The sequence below is a fragment of the Tenebrio molitor genome, chromosome 5 (assembly GCF_963966145.1).
Source record: "Tenebrio molitor chromosome 5, icTenMoli1.1, whole genome shotgun sequence".
In the NCBI taxonomy this organism is placed as follows: domain Eukaryota; kingdom Metazoa; phylum Arthropoda; class Insecta; order Coleoptera; family Tenebrionidae; genus Tenebrio; species Tenebrio molitor.
In genome coordinates this window covers 8519345-8534494 of record NC_091050.1, presented here as the reverse complement: position 1 = coordinate 8534494, position 15150 = coordinate 8519345, and the positions used below count along the sequence as shown (strand labels likewise).

Below are 15150 nucleotides of genomic sequence, written 5' to 3'. Positions count from 1 at the left end.
GGAACACGCTTGAAACAGGGGCATTAACCTCAGAGGAGACTATTCCAAAAAAAAAAAAATTAAAACAAGACAATTATCGAAGAAAGTACGAATCTGACTAAAAGATGTATGTGCACGTTTTATCACGTCTCTTCTTATTACCATCCTTTCTGTTGTTACCCGCTGTGACCTTCAGGAGCACAACAGTGCACGTTGTTGGATAACCCTCGGATTCCCGGTGCTTCAAAACCTGATATTCTCCTTAGTTACAAATCTATTAAGGTGAATCTGGGTTTTATCATCCATGATGAATTTGGAATAAAATTTTTGTGCTTTGTTCTCTCGTGAATTTTTCCTTGGTAATTTTATTCTTCCATGGTAGGTAAGAAATATAGCATTTTTGTCAGTTTGACACCGTTACCAACCTGTCTTCCTTTCTGAGAGCGATAAATAGATCTGTTGACTATTTACTATAGCAACGCAATTTGCTTCAACAAATAATGAAATAAATATTGGAAAATCTTGAGTCACAAAATTATCTCATCGAAGAATTACTTTCCATTTTTCTCGCTATAGAATTTTCTGTTCAAATTTGTGGGCCATAAGCTTTCATTGAAAAGAGAAAATTTCCGGATAAAAAAAAGTCTTTTATCTATTTATACAGTCGGTAAATTTCAAGAACAAATGTTCAAAATCGAATGAAAACCATTAAAAAAAAATAACATTAACGTAAAAACATTAAACAAATGTCAGTGTTGACAAGTGACAGTTAATTAACGTTTTCAGTAATTTTGTTCTTCATAGCCGCCCCTTATCTCTTTTTTTTGTTGGCACTATATTTCTGGTTCCACTATATACCTCAGTCTGCAAAGAAAAAGTTTACAGGTGTCTGATTGTAAAGCTCCCCATTCTTTAAGCCCAGCAATTTCCAATTATGATGAACTCGAGGGGCGTTTTTCAGGTGGAACGAATTTTTTGATAGCTGCTTAAAAAAGTTTTCTCCGCCCAAGAACTTTTTAACTTAAATATTTTCAATGTCAAGTCACACGGTGAATTTGAAACGAACGAATTTTGAACCCGTACAAGGGCGTCCTTTTATTATGGAGGTTCATCAACATCAGGCCATTTAAAAATAATAAATATCAAAGACGCCAAGTAAAAAATATTTTCTCGAGAGAATATTTATGTTGTCCAACCGTTGAACAGTTTTAGGTCATCAGAAGAAATTGCTATTTCCGTAATTGCATTCGCTCCGTCTAAAAAACAACACGTGCGGGATACCTCACGTGCAACCTCCGCTAGTAGAAATATGCTTTGGAAATACCGTTTGCGAAAATGTGAATTAATAGTTGGAACAATCTTTGGAATGAAGACATGTGCAGCGACACCCTCGCTGCCAACCCTGACCTTAGTGTGATGGTTGTGTCTGTCTCATTTTAACAATAGCTTTTCCAGATCAATAGCTAGGCCATTAGTACTGGAATTGACAGCCACTTATGTAACCTTTATTCGTTGTACAACAGCTAAATACTGAAAACAAATCTTGGAGATGGTGTTTACGCCCGAATCAGAAATATTCGCCAGTTTATCATTTGGTGATCGACTAATCTGGTTCTGTTTTTAGTTCCCTAAAATCCGATTACCGTATTAGTTTTCGCTATTATTAATCGCGCAAGTTTCGGATTAGCTTGTTTACGAACGCTTCGATAAATAATCTGCAACAATAAATTGTGGATGCATCGGAAAATTCGGCGACTGGAAAAGCACGGCGATCGGATCGATTCGAAATTTATAGGTAATTAAATGCGAATTATTTCGATTATCCCGTCGTCAATAAAGCATTAATTGTCCCGGTGGAAATGTTACTCAATGTGTGTCTCTCACACAGAGCGTCTGCAAATTTTGTTAAACCCAACACTTTATATAAGGCGCCGCGCTGGTTATGCAATAAACGTTATGAATTGACCTTTAAGACGTTTAGCCGTTTATTTGCGTCTGAAAAGTAATTCGTTATCCAACGGGACTTTTTCACCCCGTCGCAGTTAATTTTTTACATAAGCGGTATGCACCGGCGCCTTATTTTTAGCCAAATTAGAGTGCACCGAAGCGATGTTTCAGCGAATTCTCATTTTTTCAATCGTAAATATGTCGGGGTTCTCGATAAATCATTCACTTTTTTTTTTCTCGATAATAATTCGCGAATCGGCCAATGCGCGCCCCACTTACGCAAAATAATCTTGCAAGTAGGGCGAGATACCTGCTGAGTTATAAACTAAGCATCCACTTGGTTAATAATTCGGTTACTTTTGCCGCCGTAGGCGGGATGTAGCATCGAATAATTAAAATAAATAGAGCCCTCTGACATTTGACTCTGGCAGCCGATCCCGGGAATAATTGGGGGATGTATAACGCGAACACGACACTCATCCTGAGAAAATTTCTTAGTAGGTCGCTATACGATATCAGACACTGAAAAATTAATAATGCTGTTTTATGTTAACAAACCCACTTTGAAAGTAGGACATTTTTTAGGGTTGGTTTATCAACCCGCCGCGAAATCAGGACGCAACCTGACGCTTATCCCTTATCTCGTTTAAGGGGATGTTTACTTCGCGTCTACATCATGTTCGAATAAATGTCACTCGCCATTAAACGACCTTGTTCCATCGTATCAAAATCCACACACGCATTATCGACAATTGACCACAAAAGAATCTGCTGCGTACGTTGTGAGAAAGCCAGAAATTTCCCAAAGATCGACCGTTTAGTGTAACAAGTCGTCGAACAAATTATCCCGAAGTGGAAGGTTAAATAGAAAGCACTGACTGGTATTCGCAGGATTATAAATATCTGATGAAATAGTGAACACCTCCGTAATTTAGAATGTTTATGTGTTAACGCACTATTTTCAGAGTGTTTGCTACTGTACATACCGGTCACAATGTTGTGGGGCAAAAATAAAAATTTGCACAGTGAGACATGCCCCGAAACTCTGCTGTGCCAAAAATGGTGATTCGATTAAGCTGACGCTTAAAAATGACGGTGACACCTCCGAGGAGTCCCTCGTCGTAGCATTGATCCAAAAAGATTTTTAGAACTAATTCAGGTGGATTAGCATAAGTCATTATTTAGCAACTTTTCAAAACACACAATATTTCGCGCGGCGCATTGAGCAACGCCCGAATAATATTCTATCATAATTTAGAGCTTTCCACGTGTTGGAAACTCCGACTGACCCAATTTCTTAAGGTATCTACTCTTGATGGAAAATTTGCTAGTTACATCATCAATCACAAGTGTATTCTCTGACGAAGACAGCTTCGACTTGTTTAGCCAACGTAACGACATAATAGCTCTCGAAACGTGAAAAACTACAAGGACGAGATCTCTGATACTCCCGAGCTTTCAGATAACCTTGCGTGTCATTCTAGGCCTTTCTTAAACATATTATAGATCTCGGCTCAAATCTCGAATATCGTGTTGCTTTGGTAAAAAATGTATCGCCTAGATTTTAAATGGTAGCCCCTTTTTAATACCACGGCTTTAACTACTTCGCCAAAGAAAAATAAACGAGAAATTCGTAAATTCGGAATTGTGGGGGGAGATCGAGAAATCAGGTGAACCAATTAAGGCGGTTTTCTCTTTTTTTAGCAAAGACATGATTCTGTAACTGTGCCATTGCGTAAATAATATCGATGGAACTCTTTATCTATTAATTAGGTAGATACAGTCTCTAGTAAATATCTGAAAATGTAACAACCTAAACATATCGCTGGTAATCATATCATTAACATAAAAATCCGTGTTGTTACCTAATGAAACTGCCAAAAGTTAATACAAATAGCGGTTTTGAAGATTTACTTTGCTCCGAGATTTATTTTTATTTTAGTGAAACCTTCATAGACAGCTAATAAATGTATCCGGAAAATGGTTAAAGAAAACTTTTTATAAAGTTAATAAAGGCGCAGTCTTCTTATGAAGCACTTCCTGTCCACTTGTGGTCCAACCCAGATATTTTGAAAAAGAAATTTCGCCAGTTAAGAAAAAGTGTATTTAATGCTATGCCCTAATTGTTAAGTAATTGTTAAATAACCACACTCACAGAGGTGAGTATGCCTCGTTACTGCACGAGCTGCGACTTCTCACAAAATTTATTAGGAAATCATCACGTACCATAAATTTGCTATGATACTGGGCAATTTTCGTGTCATAATTATTTTGAAATGTCATAATTAGTGGATCTGTGTTGTTTTTTTAATGAAGTTTGTACGTCGCAGAAAAAGTATCATACTCTACTCGCGTGTAATAGGTGATACGCAATGCATACTTTAACAGTACATGCCTACGGCTCGTGCCACAATTTCACCTCGCCAGTAATAGTCGTCATTATCCGCTGATTGAATAATGTACTATTAATGATATTAGGTGATATTAAAAAGAGAAAGAACAGTAAATTATTTAAAAATAATTGTTATAATTTTTACACTGAGACGATTGTGATGGGGTTTGTTGCAATAGTTAGATTTCTATTATCATTTGGAGTGATTTTGAAAGAAAGCAAACAATTCAGACGTCGTTAATTAAAATATGTTTTCTTCCTAAATTATGTCTGTTAATTACAGTGTAAAGAATAGAGATCAAGGGTTTTCACCCTAGAGATATGTTTTCTTAATTAAGTGTTATGTTTAATTTTTGTTGAAAGGAAAAACATTTTTAGATATTTGTGTTGCTAACGAAGAAACTTTTGCAACATAAATTCAATTGTTTTGTTTTAATTGCATCTTAACTGGTTGTTTTACATGTCTTGACTTTTAGTATTATCGTCATTAAATACGTTTACCCTTAACAATAAGACTTCCCTTGTAATAGCTCCCACGCAAGGATAATTGACGTAATGAAATATCATGTTTTTGTTTTCATTGTTTCGCCATTCGTCCATTTTGTTTAGCAAGAATCCACACGAGTAAGAAGAAAAAAAGTTTATGATGTGTGAATTCTCCAAATAAAAAAATTAGATTTCAGGAGTAGTAACAATAAAGTGGCGGATCTTTTGATTTCAAGGAGTAAGAGGAAAAAGTCACAGTGTAGTTTAAAGTGAATTATTGATAGATAGTCTTTTAACCTTTCGAATGTTTACGTTACAAAATCTAAAAACCCCGCTTCCATTTTCAAGAAAAGCAGATTCGGAATAACTTGAGCTGAAGATCCATCCATTTGGATGTTTATCTCCAGAGGCGGCAAGCGCTAAAAACATTAATTTGCAGTATAAGGATACACATTCCTCGACGTAAGCTCCTGAATACCAGAAAGAGGTAAATCTGCAAGTGTATGCTGGATCCTTGGCACATGCCGACGGCGGCGGCCGGCGCGGGGACGCTGTACGTTGTCATGGCTACCACCAGTTAATATATACGCGAGCGTCGCGACGCCGATTCATTCAGTAAACGCGAACCACAGCGTCAAAACTCACAGCTGAAGACCAAGTGCGAGCGTGATTTTTTTTGTGAATGAACAGTTTCCCTCTTGACTGACCAATCTGTTGTGCGCTATCCCCTGGGGCTACGTCTCCACAGAGTTAAAGGTAAGAAATTTTCAAAAAAAAAAATTGGCTCTGAAAGCGTAATGTTGAAACTTTGTCTCTAAAAGCGGCAATGTTTGTAAATATGAGTCAGGAATTTGTGAAATGCATTTGTGTTGGTGGAGTATTTTCGGCCGGTCTTTATTGTTGTCCAAAGAAATGTAATATACAGAGAGTCGAAAATAAATTTTTAATTGCAGGAGAGGCTTTGAAATTCGGTAAGTTTGATGAGAGGCGCAACAATAAACACCGATCCCCGCATTCCGCACAATTGCATTACGTAATTAGCTCGGGTTTCGAAGAAAAATCCAGACGACCCAGTTTGATTGTTGGGGGCGCGGAGTGCCGCGCCTAATTAAAAATTAAACCCTCAATTATTCGCGACACAGTTTCCAGCGAAGAACAAATATTTAACATTCCTATGAACAAGAAAGCTCGCTGAAATTCACCGGGCCGCGAAATTTGCAGAATCGCAACAGGATTTATCGATTCATTTTTGTTCCGAGAAAGTCTAGATAATTGCGTAGGCACAGGATAACGTAATAGTTGGAAGGTCGCGGTTTCGTTTTTACATTTCCCACCCCATTATGTTTGGGTAAATAACGGCGGTAAATGTCAAGAGCGAGGACCCAGAGGCTGTGCTCCCACCTGTTGTGGGGGGAGAAATTGCCCGAGCAAAAATGTGTATCTAACTTCTGTTGTGGGGGTTGCCCCGTAAGTGGTAACTAATTGAATTTGGGTGCCGCTTCAAGGGCGTCGGGTAATAACCTGTCGGGCCGCAATCAGGACGAAATGTGGTCCTTTTAGCCGCAAGACGACGGTGCTTCCGCATCGTCGCCGCTTTATTTATGTATCGTCAGTCTAGCGAGTTTGTTTTCATAGCTAATGGCTTAATCACATATGGAAGCGCTTCCAAAGCGGTGGTTCTTTTGGTGTGATATAGCATCTAGGAATGAAGTGTTTGAATTCCAGTCCGGTTATTTCTGAGCTTTCGGCGACGGCAGGCGCCGAATGTGGGCGACTCTGGTCCGATTGTCGCCTGTCCATCTTGTCGCTTTCCCGAATTTTTCTCCCGATCCAGATTTATTATGTTTTGGTGTCAGCCAGCCACGCGCGTTATCGCGGAATTTTTCACACATCACCCTGTCAATCACATTATTAATTAGTCAGTCAAAACAGATTGCCGGGAGATTGCAGATTGATATATCTATGCAGATAAAAATCGCTCGCAAAATGACGTCAAGATTTTTCAGAAGTGACTCCCGAAAATAAAATTAGAAACGTCGAGTAATGCAAGCTCACGCTTCATTATTTTGATAACTGCGATTTCAGGAGCGATTAGCCTAATCGGGAATGGAAGCTCTTTATATCCGAATTTTGCTAGATGACACGCCATCCAGGCGTGACACATGCTGATGATTGAACAAATATTTACACGAAAGAATGCTCATTCGAACAACCTTACGGTTTGTTTTGTACGCGTTGGCACGAAAAACCGCAAACAAATCATCTTCGGGGTCACAGTTTCGGTTTCAGTTGCAGCCCCCGTAGTGATTAATTCCACTGAGCAAGCTCGTTTGTCACCATTAATGTAAATAAATCCGGCGCCAAATCTCAAATAATCTTAATGAAATGTTTTAACCGCGACTTTCCTCTTTTCAGAAAATGAAAACTGAAGACAAGAATAATATGCCAAAAGTCAGACTGGCGGTGATCGGCAAAGCCAACGTTGGGAAATCGGGTAAGTCTCTTTTTTGGATCGAAATGGTGATTCGTGGAGGTTTCTGTGCCAAAAATCACCGTCACCTGAAAGGTCTTTGCCAGATGAATCGAACCGGTCTGAAATCCAACAAAAAATTGTTTGTTTGACGAATCCAAAAATAACATCATTATAGGACTTTAACGAGCGGTGTTATTGGCCGAAAAGCTCTTGTCCAGCTCGATTCAATCCTTTCGGTTCATGAAACTTCGCATCCTGAATGTGATTGTTGTTTCAGCACTGACCGTTCGATATCTCACCAGGAGGTACATCGGGGAGTACAGGAGTAACACAGGTAGGTGAGATTTTGCTTGTTGTCCCTGTTATCCACGCGGAAACTCGGCCAGAAGCTAGATGAAAGCGGCAGTAATCGCTGCAATGAAAACATTTTTGCAAAATAAGTAATAAAATGAGCTAGTACAAATAAATCCGGTGGAGAGGAGGGGGGAGTATTTTGATTATACAATCTAAACCTTGGCACGTACAGTAAATAATCGGGCAAAAACAATCCTTGAGAAAGTTTTTGCCTAGAGTCGAGTCTTCGGGAGTTGATCGGATTATTTTTGGAGGCGGAAGAAATCGCCGCCCGTAAAATGTTGGAGTTTATTGGAAAAACTGGGCTTAATCCAAATAAATCGGCGATTGAGGTTAGGCAAATGGCGCCTCCATAAATGGCGACCATTCGTCAAAACGGTCGCCAGTTACAATAGTACTGTTTTGATCGGAAACAGGTGTCGATGACGGTGATGGGCGTCACCGTGACGTCTACTCCGGATCAGTGTAATTGCTCTTTTCCAGAGTTACCATCTCCGTTAGATAATCGGACGTTTATAGCTCAAAACAAATCCTCGACGTAATTATGTTTTACGAATTTGTGGGAGGGTCATGTGATTTTTTACGGTCTATTTCTGGGCGAGCATGACTCGAAATAGGATTTTTGGACGTATCGGAACAATGTAATTGAAGAGATAGATACATATTTACTTCGGAAGAGAGCGAGCGGTGCGCAAAAATTTTGGCAGTCTAAAAATGAATGACGTTAGTTGGTATAATTATAAAATTGTTGTTTCGAATGCGGTTTTTTCGGACTTTTCTAATCGTAAATTCCTCGGCGACCAGGTGGACCTCCGAGGGACGAGACAGGATAATGCGTCGCAGAGTGGCGCAAATTTGGTGTTGGTCAAGCTTTTGCAAATTTTTACGTTTCACAAAGTCTGGAATGCTTGCCTGGCAACCACACAATATTCGAATTAACCTGCCAGCTGTACTAAAAATTAACGTTTTTGCGACCCAGGTTCGAATTTGATAATTTTAGACCCGAGTCAAAATAAATAAATTTCGTGCTTCGCCAAACGCACAATGTATATCATAATTTCAATTGAACAAATAATAAACTACTGGTCACAGTGCAAAGCCCTGAAGGGGACTGAATAAACCGTTCCCATCGGAAAAACAAGTCGATTAAACGTGTCTAAACACTGGGAAACAAGAGTCGGAGAAAAAGTTGGCTTGAGAGAGGCATCCGTGTTACATACCGAAAGTCAATCCAATTACTTACATAATTCCTTCCTGCCCCACTAACCCGATCCACTTATCCCATTAAATTCAGTCCCTCTCGAGCGCCGCAATCTTGCCGACTCCCCCGCGACTTGTCAGGAATAAGCTCAATTACAACCCGAAATGAAGTGGAGCTTTGCAGCCCCCGGCCGGACTTGCCGCGCCGACAGTTTTGCACGGCAAAAGCAAATCCTCGTAAATTAATCTCTTGTTGATAATAAAAGTCCCTCAAGGCCCCAGACAAAATTAAAAGCTCACCTTGGTACAGTTTGCGAAAAAGTTCGTTTACTTCTTTTGACAGGAGCGAGCCATGCGCTAACGTTTTTATTTACGCCACCGGCGGCGATGCTTTACATCTCACCTGTCATCCGAAATAAGCGTGAATCACACTTGCGGTGTTTATTGAGGTGTCGCATTGTTTGTTGAAACAGGATTTGCGTACAAAGAGAGGAAGCTGCAGTAAGACCTAGACGTCCGTATATCTGGCATGTAGCAGCTCGCGCTTAAATTAGAGCATTCCAAGTCGGTCCGCAGGAATGCTTATTAGCCGGCGCAGGAACATCATTATCCACCTATAATAAGCGCGGGACAAATTTAACAATTAAAAAGCGCGAAGTGGGTCACACGCGGAAATAAGGAAGAAGTGGACACGCGGAAATCTAAGCGAATTGAGTGAGCGGCCTCAGGGCCGAAGGACCTCGGCCCACACTCTTCTTAGTCACCGGTTCATTGATTGGACTCGTCCTTTGGCAGGATCTTTCGATCAGCTGCAGTGATGCAACCGCGTGTTTGGACGGAGAGAGCCAGCGACGCCACGTCTAAAATATCACTAGGTATTCAGACAGTGGTGTCTGCATAGTTGAGGATCTTGGCGGCCCTGGTCTACAAGATGGATTATTAATAGCACATCCGAACGGATTGTCGAAACGATGTTAAATGCCACTTGTAAACAGGTTTACGGTTCCGGGTGTTATTTATTGTGGAAACAATGGGATTTCCGATGGGATTAAGAGGCATCACGAAATTAGCCCGATTTATAGTTAGAATATTACAACACGCTAACAAATAATTTTCGCTTAGTCGAGAGAGCGCCCGTTTGCCTATAGTAGGAGCCTATTGTAGAGCACAAATGTGTTAAAGGTCCTCAGGAAGAAATGTTTAAAAACGCCCCATGTCTGAACCTTCAATAATTTGAGTAATTTATGACGGCCCACAGCAATGGGCTGTCCCCATCGTTCCAACCCTCATAAAAGTATTAGTAGGTACATTATAAAGACCTGCATAAGTCGTCTCCAATAAATTTTCGTCCTACTATAACAAACCATGATATTTGCAAAAGCCTCACACGAATTACGCGCAAGAACTCGTTCTCGAGTGTCAAAAAATTGCGGTAACAAAGTTAATTCTGGCAAAAGTGTGGCGTCAGTTTCGTTCCACGCCACTTCCCAAGTGGAGGTCTGGGATTCCGATTATGAGATGCCTCTCGTTAAATTATTATCATAGTTTTCTAATTAAATTCGAGTTCAACGAATGGCATAGGAAGCCGAGTTTCCCGAAATTACACCAGATTTTCATTTATGGCCGGGTTTCCTTGAAACAAAGCGAAATTAAATCAACCCCCGTCAAACCTTGAAAACTTTTCAGGTTCAATGTCCCAATAATTTCCTTTTTCTTTGCAGATTTGCTATACCGGCAAACTTTGACGGTGAACAACTCGGCGTTGGAGGTCGAGATCGTCGATGTTTGCAGTTGCGATTTGTCTTTATTCCCCGAGGAGGCAATTTACTGGGCGGATGCTTGCGTCGTGGTCTACGATATCACCAACAGGACGTCGATGACGCACGCCGCCGAGCTGCTCCAACGGGTCCTCCAGTTGCGGACCCAGATGCCCATTGTTCTCTTGGGGAACAAGTCAGATCTGGAACACCTCCGACAGGTAGGCTTTGATTCCATTGTGCGAGAAACAACAGGCGCCAGAATAAATAAATGGCAAAGCGGTTTGTGTCAAGAGCACCGCCAGCTCTGTTATTTATAAATTCACACGTTGCTTTGCGACATGACGACGTTACGAAATCTGCGCATTTTTCTGTTTACCGTCGGGATTTTGAGACCATCCATTAAGCTAAACCGCAGACAAGCAAATAACGGTGTTGTGCAACCGCGAGGCAATTTGGGCCGACGTTAATTGATCGTCTTTGATATTATTGGGGCCTAGATGCGTGAGTGCTTTTTAATCAGAGGGTTTAGTAAGACGGAATCGATGCTCAAGGGGAACCAAGTTCGACGCTAATTCGAACGGGGTTGGCATAGGTCCTGAGCGAGTCCTTCCGATGATAAATAGAGTTTCTGGTTCGCCTAGACCGACATAACGATCTGGTAGACTTGTCAATAGCGGGATTAAGAGAATGCATGATCTCCTTGCACATGATGGCCGACACGCGCGTGGCCTTAAGGTTAAGTCGTCTATTTCAGTCCCACATTAACGAATTAGAATGTTTACAAATTGCCTCGGCTTGATTGACATCGGCCAACGTGGGCACCCCGGCCTTGATTGCCCCAACAGAACTGGCGTGCATGACCCTAGAGTAAACACGAGCTTGAAAGCAGCGCGTTCCTGAAGCGTGACCGGTATGTTTTGTTTCAGGTGGACGAAGTGGAAGGCCGCACTTTGGCGATCCAACACAACTCGCAATTCCACGAAGTGTCCGTTGCGGAGAACAGCCCGACGATCTACAGCGCCATCGACGCGGTCCTGAACGAGTGCCGTTCGCTGCAGAACACCCAGAAGACGCGGAAGTTCTCGGTGTCGAAGATGATCGGGACCTTGATAGGGAACGCGAACGGGAAGGTGGTCCCCAACGCGAACCAAGGGGGCACGGTCGTGGTCTGCCACAAGTCGGACCTGTACAAGTCGAGGGTCCTGAGACGGAGGCAGAACTTCACGGCGACGGCATCGCTTTGACTATCGGAAAAGGAGGAGCAGGTCGGCACTGCTCGCTGAAACTTCAATTTCGTTCCATATTTCTCAGTTTTATGAGGGAGGGACACGTGCTGTGCAGTTGAAAGGATCACGTTGACAAGTCCTTGAACTAAATAGAGAAAAGTTGGATGCGAGCTGCCAAGTCCAAGCTGCAGCGGAAGCGCGATCTTGTAGACCGTTTGCTTTATGTCGGCGTTCATGAGGAAAAGTGTGCAATAATTTATCTTGGCAGAAAGACTTCCGACAGGGTCAGTGTTTGTACATATCAAGAGAAGCGCGAATAAAGTCGTATTAACAGAGTGGCAACGTGTCAACAACACGGCTGCCGCCTGTTTGGAGGTCGAGGGATCGGCTTAACAATACGATTACTATAATAACTAGTCGTAATTTTTATACCCTTTCTATATTTCGTGTTACCAATGTTAACAAATAATATTAATGGCGAAAAAATATTCAACTTTCAACTGTATTAAGCGTAATTGTGATTTTTTTATCCAGAACTGTCGTAGAATTATGAGATTCTCAAGAGAGTTGACTACTTGTTCGCAGTTTGTTTCAAAACCCCGATGTTTAGGTAATAGATGACCAAATATTTAATAAGATTGTGTGTGCTATGACGGCTGTGATACTGAATGTCTTTTTGTAATTTATCTAGACATATTTAAACAATTCATGTGAATTGCATAGATATATTTATGCTAAATAAATTTGTACAAACTTGCACCTGCCTTTTATTTATTTGAAAAAAAGCATCGACAACCCGAGGACGAACCCTCCATTCGTCATCGTTAAGAAACTGACCACCAGTGCTTTTAATTTTATGTTATTTATTTTAACAGAGTCATTATCAAATTTATGTAGATCTAAAATCGGACACGGAACATATTTATGTTCCATTATAGTTGAATTAAAGCATTTAGCACTTGCGTAAGTATTCCAATTTATGTTACAACAGATGATAATTTTAAGCAACGAAAGAAAAGTTTGAATATTTACGTGTCAGCTAAGATTTTTACACAGCCATTTTCAATAACACGTCCGGTAATAACACTGAAGGTTAATAAAGTTTACAAACCACCGCCAAACATCTGTGTTGCTTCTGCACCTTTTTTTAACATTTCTACAAATACAATAGAGTCAAACATAAAACTTTTGCGGTAAAAGAGAAACGTCTTTTAATTCGAAGCAGAGATGTGAGGAATAAATGAAACTGAATTGAATTCATTATTATTTTCTACGCACCCGTTAAAGTACAAAGAATGTTTTTTTTATACGCAGTTAAATGTACGGAAAATGAGTCACGTAAGTCTCAGTTGTGGGTAGCTGCCCCATCTTGCTGTTACTGTGTCTCAGGTCTATTCTCCACACAGATCACAGTAATTTCTTTTCAAACAACTAAGACTCGATTACTTCTGATGTTGCACCACACCACACCGCCATTTTAAGGGATGCAATTCAAGTTCCAAAATGATATAAAATAGATTACATTTTTAAACGGGAAAAAGCTTATGTACAATTTCCTGAAATTAATTTATTCATTTTGGGATATAAATTTTTGTTCAAAGATCGTGAGTTCCTCTTCAAATATAAAGTCAATATTTACAATAATCAAAATGCAACAGTTAGTAAACATCGGAGCTTGAATTAAGGATTGGCAGTTATAGGAAATATTTAACTACAGAATTCTACCAAAATACTAGGTGCAGAATTAATACAAAGGATTGGTTTGTTGGAACTTTGGACAAATACCGGGAAACAGTTGAAACTAAGTTGCAGACGGGAATTTTCTTTAAACTTCAGACAACTGCAAACAGTTGAAGACGTTCACTCCGTTTTGAGAAGGGTTCAAAGTACTTAATAAAAATAACGGGTAACAATCCTTGAGAAGGGTTCAAAGTACTTAATAACAATTTTAGCATGTGTAAAATATTTAGGTGTAAACATGATATGAAACGAAATAGTTTCGATAAAAATAGCTCTAAAAATGTAATTAAAAATGTATTTTTCAAATAAAATTGTCGTAATATGAAAGAGGAGAGGTAATGTGTTTGGGTGCGAAGTTTATTTTGTTGTTTGTTAATGTCCTTCTGTAGTCTTAAAATTGAACCGATTTTGACAGGAATTTCACCACTGGATAGCTAGAACTGACATGAGGTGTATCCATTTAAATTTCTCCTCAGAGTTGGCGTTGAAGAGATTGTGAAAGACTTTATTATGGTGCTAGCAGATGTCATCCTAATGAAATGACATTTATTTTTGCACCGAATGATCATGGAAATAGAGAATAGCTCTATTCTTTACAATATGCATTTAAACAGTTTCAATGGACATATTCAGAAAAAGAAATTAATTACAGGATGTTTGCACAGCATTGAAATAGAATAATTGAAAGATTTTTTAAATTGAGAGCGTCTGTAGAGCTAAACCTCGTGGGCGCAATGTGGATGTAACAACACAAGGTGTTGTAATTGATATTCGCCAACGAATGCAGCAAAGTCCTAATAAGTCTATAAGAAAATTATTGGCACGTATAGGTTTATTGGCTACAAAACTTTTTGACGCTTCAATAACTACCTTTTCATTTATAACAGGTATTTCTTATGTAAAAATTTTTTGAAAAAGGGACTGCGGTTCGGCAGTTTTTTCGTGCAGATCTTGATCAACGTTTATAATGTTGTCGCTGGTCTGATAATAATGATGATACACTTAATGTTTTGCGTGGGTCTAAACTTCCTTCCATAAATATTTTTTCGAATATCACTGCCCACATAAAAAATGGAATAAAGCAAAAATTTTGGCCGAAAGAATAATATCAATCAGTAGTTCATCTTTTGTAGAGTAGTTTTGTAAATTTTGTGTTTTCATAAAATTCTGTTACAATTAATGAAGTGGGTTTGAAGATACTGCCAAAAAACTGTCATTTATTTTTCGATCAGACAAAATGGTAAAATAGACTAATTTTAATATAACATTTTAAACTGTCGTAGTTATATAATAAAGATTTTGGCTGGCGGTACGACTTTTGAAAAAACAATGTTTTACTTCCATCTCCCATAAATAATTAGAAATATGTAGATGTGATGCCTTCAAAACGTAAAGAATGTTATTTACAGTAAGAGGGAGGAAGGCAAAGCTTTCATTCACGGGAATCGCGAGTTCGACGTTGCAATTCAAGTGAACGAAAGCGGTCTTACTCTCGAGTGCTGCATTTGGTTTTGTTCGATAGCTCCTTTGAAAGTGAATCTATAACTTTATATTCAAAATTTTAAATAAAAATAAATCACATTTTTGGACGGA

At 39.6% G+C, this 15150-nt stretch overlaps 1 protein-coding gene across 1 annotated transcript; it reads left to right on the top strand.

Annotated features, from left to right (window-relative positions):
• Positions 1 to 5422: 5422 nt before the first annotated feature.
• On the top strand, positions 5423 to 11982 carry LOC138131077 (ras-related and estrogen-regulated growth inhibitor-like protein). Its single transcript, XM_069047839.1, has 5 exons — positions 5423 to 5560; positions 7220 to 7298; positions 7555 to 7611; positions 10553 to 10809; positions 11518 to 11982. Exons 2-5 carry the CDS (start codon positions 7223 to 7225, stop codon positions 11833 to 11835), a joined length of 708 nt encoding a protein of 235 aa, XP_068903940.1. The 5' UTR covers positions 5423 to 5560; positions 7220 to 7222; the 3' UTR covers positions 11836 to 11982.
• Positions 11983 to 15150: the final 3168 nt, after the last annotated feature.